This window comes from Epinephelus moara, chromosome 16 (assembly GCF_006386435.1).
Source record: "Epinephelus moara isolate mb chromosome 16, YSFRI_EMoa_1.0, whole genome shotgun sequence".
Taxonomy (NCBI): Eukaryota; Metazoa; Chordata; class Actinopteri; order Perciformes; family Serranidae; genus Epinephelus; species Epinephelus moara.
The window spans coordinates 4,140,167-4,148,425 of record NC_065521.1 but is presented as its reverse complement, the minus strand read 5'-3'; the positions used below and the strand labels follow the sequence as shown (position 1 = coordinate 4,148,425).

Genomic DNA, 8,259 nt, shown 5'->3' with positions numbered 1-8,259 from the left:
ACACATATATATATATATATATATATATATACATACTCATATACTCATTTAAATGAGTATCAGGTTATGTTTAGGCATTGCAGAAATGACGAGTTAGGCTTGATGGTATGATAATGTTCACTCGACCTGTCTCTATACTGGACACAGAGAGATTAGAGCTTCCCATCTGATTTCGGGTTTCATGACAAACAAGTGTATTTCCAAAAAATACTGGACTATAAACCCTGTCCTATTTTATGTTCCAGGCATCTCCATTCTGAACACAGTTATGGTGACAGAAGCATTGCTCAGTGGAAGGTCCAACAAGATAATGTTCAGTGCATGGAGAGTCAGGTGGGAACTAAACAAACCTAGAAGGTGTTCAACTACATCGTGACTACTCTTATGTAGCTCCACTGCACTAAATCATGGCTTTTACACCTCACTTACCATCTATCTGCCCTTTAAGGTCCTTTGTACAAAAGAAGCTATTGTTAACTTTAGCAAATGACAAACAAAGTCTGCAGGTCGTGAAGTCACTTATGTACGCACAGTGAAAAAATTCAAGCACAATGCAAAGTTGACCAGGGGCGTTTTCTTTTTTTTTCAGCTCATCTTGGAAAAACAGAAACTCATTGCGATGCAGCTTCATCTGCACCTCTCTGAACACAAGTACACTGATTTGGTATGCTATTTCTAGTTGCTCTTGGCTTTTAGGGTGTCTTTCACCTTCATTTGCTTGATTAAAAGATTTTCCTGATATTGCATAGAGAAATTACTATATATATATATATATATATATGTATATATATTAATATTAATTAATATTAATATTTATGTATATTAATAATATTGAATTCCTTTTATACTTCTTTACCTGGGAAGAAAGCAAATGAAAGTATGTGTTCATGTCCACCTCCATCATTGCATACTGAAGGCAGCCTCTGAGTGGCCGTACAGCCTTCCTCTGTTCCTGCCCCAGCCTCAGGTAACAGATGGAGACAGAGTGCAACAATGGGGCATAAAACATCTAGAGGAGTTTTACCAGCATGGCTACAGAGCTGCGGGTTCTGCCCACCTTTGTCCAGGTAACTCAATTTCTTTGGAAGTTTATTAATGACAAAATAGAGCACAAAATAAATGAATACCTGCTCTGACAGATTTGTTTTTGTCACATTCTGAGCTCTTCATTGTGTAAGGGCACCTACATACAGCTGTTCACTAACATTATTCAAGAAGCACAGCCACATCTGGCCATTTCAATGATACAGTTTCATATGTGTTACTTTTTCGCCATCCTAGTCTTTTACACAGATGAAAAAGAACAGATTATTTGATTAGATCAGTCAGTTGGAGTTTGCATGTAAAAATTAGTTTCAGTGATAGTTAAAATTATATGTCAGTCTAATAGTTCTTCTTTCTGCAACCCCCAAAGTACCAGGAGATAATATTTTTTATCATGTGCACACAAGACTAAAACCCACAACAGCTGTTGACAAATTCCTATCTTCTTCACACAAGATCAAACAATATAATCATATGAACTTTCAGTTTTACTCTACCCTAGTTTATATGACACTACATATAACTTATCTGATTCTTTGAGGAAACTGTCAGAAAAAAAGATACAGTCTAACTTGTGACACTGTGTCTGCAAGAACTCTGTAAGATTACCTAATGATGTAAGACAGCGAATTGCAAATTGTATTGACTGTCAAACTTTTCATTTATAAAAACAACAATAATTACCAAATATGTACAGAAATTTTGACAGAATCAAAACTACAAATTCAGTCCAAAAGATTTGTTCAGTAATTCAATCAAATTTCTAATAATCTGTAATCTTGATCTTTAAATTTGAATATGTTATTTGTAACGTAATTTTTATTCAAATTTCAGGTTTCAAACTAAGCCTGAATATTGTGCAGTTTTATTTGTTGCTTTTGTTAAAATTAGATTATTATCACCATTCTGTCCATTGATGCTCTGAAAACCTGCTCTGCACCTCAGAAGTTGTTGCTAAAGTTTCCCATCAACACACTGTGGTATTTCCAGAAAGGTAGCTCATTAGATCAGATTAAAAACCACATAATCAGATGTGTTTGATGACTTGGACTGATGACATGTCATCACTGTTGCACAGATATGGTCCCCAGTATTGAATGTTACAAATACAACAACATCAGGCCTCCGTACACCTACGCCTACCTGATAAGATGGGTGAGTTTCTCTACTGTTACATCTACTGTACAACACTGCCTCAGTTTAAAGTTTAAAGGTACAATATTACAACCAGCTCCACTGTTGCCTCATTTGTTGTTGTGTAAAGCTTTTGACTCTGCCCTCTAGTACCATCTACTGGCTGTATCTATGCCATCATAAAGGACCCATGGAAGTATGAGGGCAGAGATGTTTGCAACATTTGAAATGGACGTATTTATAAAGAAGGTATAAATGGACCTTCCAGCCTACACTGAGGGGGTACTATCTAGAAAAGTACCTGGTAAAAAAAACAGGTTGAGCCAAGTTGAACTGAGCCGCACCACGCTGTGGAAATGAGGCAGATATGTCAGATGAATGGCTGGATTGACCTGACAAAAAATAGTTTAAATTAACTCTAGAATAAATGTATTTAGAGCTGAAGAAGCAATTTAGATTCAAGGCCCAAATTCAACTGTTCGACTGTGGAAAATGACATTTGAAACACAATCATTCATTATGGCACAAAGTAGACACACATTGCCTGTGGTGAAAATAACTGGATTTGATGTAGTCTAGTTCTGCTACAAACTGTTGCAACTGTACTGTTGATTTGTTAACATTTTTTCACATCTTGTCCCTGTGTTTTTCTCACTGTGTTTGATGTTTGCAGTCTATCCTGGAGTCTCCGGACAAACAGCGCACTCTGAATGAGATTTACAACTGGTTCACTACCATGTTCTTCTACTTCAGACACAACACTGCTACCTGGAAGGTAAGTGCTGCACTGTTTTTTCTTAGGGTCCAGTCTCACTGAGATTAACATTTCTCTTTTCTTTTAAATGAATGATAGGACTCTTCAGTCTTCCTCACTTAGAAAGTGAGATTGTCAAATGTTAGTGCTGCAACAACTAATTGTATATATACCATTTAATCAAGAAAAGAACAAGAGTGTATTGTCCTGATTGATGGCTGTTTTCTGAGTAAGAAAAGCAATTGACCAGTCAGATGCAACCAAGCAGAGCTTTGGTGGAGGTAGAGCTGTCTGTGGGGACTTGGCTTGGGACACAGATAAGGTATACGGAGTGTGAACTGCTAGCTGGAGAGATGCCAGTTCACCTCCTGGGCACTGCCGAGGTACCCTAGAGTGAGGCACTGAACCCCAAATTGCTCAGGGTGCTACGCTGCAGCGACCCATCATTCTGACATCTTTCCACATTGATGTGTTTGTGTGTATGTGTGTGAATTAAAAGTCCAGTCTGTGAGTCTCTGATTTAGGGAGGTATATTGGCAGAAATGGAATACAATATTTAGAGATGCGTGATAATATCGGCACATCATTGGTACTGGTCCGATATTGGCTTTAAAATTAAATATTGGAATCAGCCAACATGCCAATTTCTGCCAATATGACAAACCTATTTTTAAATGTCTTTAATTTCTTTTTAATTGACATAGTGAACACTTGCAAAACATTAGGTGAATGATACAGCACAGACAACAAAACATATCTGAAAGTTATACAAGTATGATACAAGTATGTATAAAGAATAAAAATTACGAAAATTAAAACTAACTGATCAACAGACAATAAATATGTGTAACCCTTTCATAGCTGGCTTGTACCACAAAGCAGTGAAGCAGAAAAGATAACTGGCATGCTTGTAAATGAAAATGAAAAGGCTGCTAACCAAAGATAACGTGTCTTAAGTGCTTATCATTCTGTTACTAACTTCTTGGTGCAAAAGGACGAAATGCTGATACCACTGTGTTAAGATAATATTCACAATCACCATTAATTAACCAAACACCCAAATAAGTTTGTCATTTCAGGGTATTAACAAACTGTTATGAATAAAGCATACTTCATGATAAAACAATTGGGCCCACAGATGTGTTACCCTTACAGTCTGTGAAAGTCTATGTAGTATGTACTCTGGAGCTCAGAGGAGTGAATCTGTCTGTTTAGAGTTAAATAACTTACAACACCGCACTGTCCTGACCATGGTAAATCCAGAGGCCACTGTCGAACGAGGTCCTTCACAGAAAACAAAAAACAGTTTCCATGCTAGTTAGAGCAGTGAAGAAGAATTGATAACAGGAAAACTGCTGTTTTATCCAGGTGTGAAACTACTTTGAATAAATTATGTGGTATCGGGTCGGTGCGTTGACTACTTGCCAATACCCAATCCTGCATTTGGGCAGTATCAGAGGCATTTCCAATATTGGTATCAGTATCAACTCTATTTTCATTTGTGTATAATCACCTGAAAATAAGAATCGTGATTTTGTTACCTTAGAATGAGCTGTTTATATCTACATATGGAGTGTATCATTTTGCACAGAGTCCACCATGTTGTTTCTACAGTGGCCCAGGATGGACAAACCAAATGCTGGCTCTAGATAGAGCCAATGACATTTTCGCATTGACCACCATAGTTCTCCTGCATGATTGGACCATGGCAGAAGTTTCAGCTGGTAGGAGTCTGCAACCTCACCACTAGATTCAACTAAATCCTACACACTAGAACAGGGGTCATTAACCTTTATTATCAAGAGCCATTTCTGACCAATAATAATAATAATAATTAAAGCTGCAAGCAGCTGTGATTGGGCCCTTGCTCTCCCGCGCCACCGCGGGGGGGCCAGCAACACGCATCACTGAAGCGGTTATGTGAAAACTCACAGTAAGTTAACCCTGACATGGTGTTACGTTTCATATTCCTATTCCAAAAAAACCCTATGGGGAGGGGTTTTTGAAAATTTCAAGGGGGCGCAATAGAGGCATTTTGTCCCCCCCATGGGCGACGCCCCTATCAGATGTAAGAGCTCGCCATTCTTGACCTGTGTATCAATTTTCATGAGGATATGAGGTCGCTGAAGCCATCAAGAAGCCAAATGTATTTGGTGGCAAGGGAGGCGCCATAGCGGCCACGCCCCTTGACATAGAGAAAAGCTTTTAATAACCTTTCATCAGCATGGTCTCTGAATGAGCTGTAAAAAAATTTGAAGTCGATTGGATGAAATCCCAAGAACTAGTTCTTTAAAATACAACATATGGAAATCAAGCCAAAATGACAAGTCAAAATCAAAATGGCCGACTTCCTGTTTGGAGTAGACCATTGGTGCCAGAGAATTTTATGTGCGTCTGGACAACATACACATGTGTACCAATTTTCAAGTTCCTACTCCAAAGAAACCCCTATGGGGAGGGGTTTTTGAAAATTTCAAGGGGGCGCTATAGAGGCATTTTGTCCCCCCCATGGGCGATGCCCCTATCAGATGCAAGAGCTCGCCATTCTTGACCTGTGTATCAATTTTCATGAGGATATGAGGTCGCTGAAGCCATCAAAATGCCAAACGTATTTAGTGGCGAGGGATCGATAGTCGCCACGCCGCCACATGGACACCATTAGACGTAGCTTCACAGCGTTCATAAGGTAGCTTCAACAACTTGTTCTGCATGCATTAGAAGTGGAATGAAGTTGATGCGGTCAAGTTTGTGGCATTAGTACATGTTAAAGTAAAAACTGGTCACTTCCTGTTACCACCGGGGGCGCTATGACTAAGGTCGGATATTAACATATCGGGGCGTTCGGGGCGGAGCCATCATCATGTCCAGCAAGTTTGAAGTGCTGACATCAAGTATGAGTGCGGGAGAGCCGTTCGAAATTCAATGGCAAGAAAACGAAAAGTCGCCAAAATTTGTCACGTCCTAGCGGCCACGCCCCTTGACATAGAGAAAAGCTTTTAATAACTTTTGATCAGCATGTTGTCAGGATGATCTGTAGCCAATTTGAAGTCGATCGGGCCAAATCCCTAGGAGGAATTCGTTCAAATTTAAGTTCACCGTAACGAAAAAATTCAAAACAAAATGGCCGACTTCCTGTTGGGATTTTACCATGACGTCAAGAGACTGTTTTGTGCGTCTCTGTATGATACATGTGTGTACCAATTTTGGTTTGCCTATGACAAACTAACCCCAATGGGGAGGGGTCTTTGAAAATTTGTAGGGGGCGCTATTTCGGCATTTCGCGTCGACCATGTGCAACCGCCCAAAAATATTGAATTTAGGATGCGGCCGGATGAATGTGGAAAGTTAGAAGCATTTTGAAGTTTGGGAAAGGGGCAAAATTGGGGCATGAAATGTCGCAAGAATAATAATAATAATTAAAGCTGCAAGCAGCGATGAACGGGCCCTCGCAGTCCGCGCGCATCGTGGCATGCTGCTGTCGGAGGCCGTGCACCTAGAAGTCTTGTCAGATGTAATAAATAAAAAAATAAACGTTATCTCTTACTTACATTTCCAGTATACAGGTAGGCACCCAACCCACGTATGTATTTTTCCAAGAAGAGGTTGAAAGTCGATGAGTTTTGAAGAGGATTTGAAGATTTTCCTATTTACTTTCGTTCACACTAATTACACTGCCACCAGAGCGCCACCTATTGGCCAATTTGCACTGAATTTTGCACAAACCCTCATCGGGCCATGGAACACAATTAGCAAAAGTGTTGTGGTAATCCGACTGTATTTGGTCAATATATGAAAGACTGTCTGTTTTGAACACAATGTGCAGGAATTTGTTGTTTTATATTTTGGCCGTTTTTGTGCAGGAATTTGTTGTTTTATATTTTGGCCGTTTTTTGGACGATCAAAATTCTTTAAATAACTTTTTGTCAGGAGGGTCCACAGATGCTACATGCAAAGTTTGGTGCAAATCGGTCAAATCGCCTAGGAGGAGTTCGAAAAAATACGTTTTTCATTTGTCGCGATTTAGCGAATGGAAAGTTACTGTGAAAGTGGGCGTGGCTTACACCACACAATTCAGAGAACATGTAAATAGAAGGTTTAACAATGTACGACATATTATGTGGGAGTTATTAGCCAAAAACGCTTTTGCATTGAAAATAGTGCCACCTGCTGGTCATTTTTGGTGTATGAGTTACAGGGGCCAGTCTTTACCACCCCTATCAATTTTATTTCCATGAGTGTTATGGTGTTGGCACAGTGCCAAATATTAAATTAGACGGCCACCAGAGCGCCACCTAGTGGTGGATCGGTAAGTCCTTCATCAGATATCCTCAGGAGGGCATTGACAATAATTATACCAAGTTTTGTTTTAATCCGCCCAACCGATGTTGAGATATAAAATACTTCAATTTAAAGAGCGTCACCTTGTGGTCATCACCCGAAACTTTGCACAGAGCCTCAGGGGCTCATGGGGAAGTAGTACACTGAGTTTCATGTCATTCGGACCCACCAATGTGGAGATATGCAACACTTCCTGTTTAGAACTAAATCTGTAGGAAGTTGTTATTTAATAACTTGAGTATTCTTTGGAATATCAAAATTCTTTTAATACGTTTTTGTCAAAAGAGTCCACAGATGCTGTGTGCAAAGTTTCGTGCAAATCAGTGAAATTGCCTAGGAGGAGTTCGAAAAAGTAGGCTTGCGACATTTTGCAAATTTGCAAAAAAAAACGGTAGGCGGAAATGGGCGTGACCTATATCACGAGAATCAGCACAATTCACTGAACGCGTGGATATCAGGTTTTTGAATGTGCGACAAAGTATATGGGAGTTATGAGCCAAAACGCACTTTCCTTAATAATAGCGCCACCTAGTGGTGGAAATTCAGGACGACAATAGATTATAACATTTTTCGCCAGATGTGACTTAAATTCCAAGTTTTGTGAGTTTTGGGGTATGTTCAGGCAGTGAAAAATGCAATCATATGGGCGGAAGAAAAAAAAAAATATATAAATAATCAGGAGAAAAACAACAGGGACCTCGAAGGTCTCCTGCTCGGGCCCTAATTAAAGCTGCAAGCAGCGATGAACGGGCCCTCGCAGTCCACGCATGTCGGGGCATGCTGCCGTCGGGGGCCGTGCACCTAGAAGTCTTGTCAGCTGTAATAAATAAAAAAATCAACGTTATCTCTTACTTACATTTCCAGTATACAGGTAGGCACCCAACCCACGTATGTATTTTTCCAAAAAGTAGAAGCTGAATACATGCCCAATAGTTCAAGGTCTTCTGACTCTTTAAAAGTTGACATGGTGTCTCTAACTCAAAGTATGA

The 8,259-nt window shown here is 39.7% G+C and overlaps 1 protein-coding gene across 1 annotated transcript in view; it reads left to right on the top strand.

Moving 5' to 3' along the window:
• The window catches only part of foxp3b (forkhead box P3b), a 29,453-nt gene extending 26,398 nt beyond the window's left edge, over nucleotides 1–3,055 (top strand). Inside the window, exons 7-12 of the mRNA XM_050066282.1 lie at nucleotides 246–333; nucleotides 590–664; nucleotides 917–1,067; nucleotides 2,123–2,199; nucleotides 2,852–2,953; nucleotides 3,032–3,055. Coding sequence (XP_049922239.1) covers nucleotides 246–333; nucleotides 590–664; nucleotides 917–1,067; nucleotides 2,123–2,199; nucleotides 2,852–2,953; nucleotides 3,032–3,055 — 517 coding nt within the window. The remainder of the gene's footprint in view (nucleotides 1–245; nucleotides 334–589; nucleotides 665–916; nucleotides 1,068–2,122; nucleotides 2,200–2,851; nucleotides 2,954–3,031) is intronic.
• Nucleotides 3,056–8,259: the final 5,204 nt, after the last annotated feature.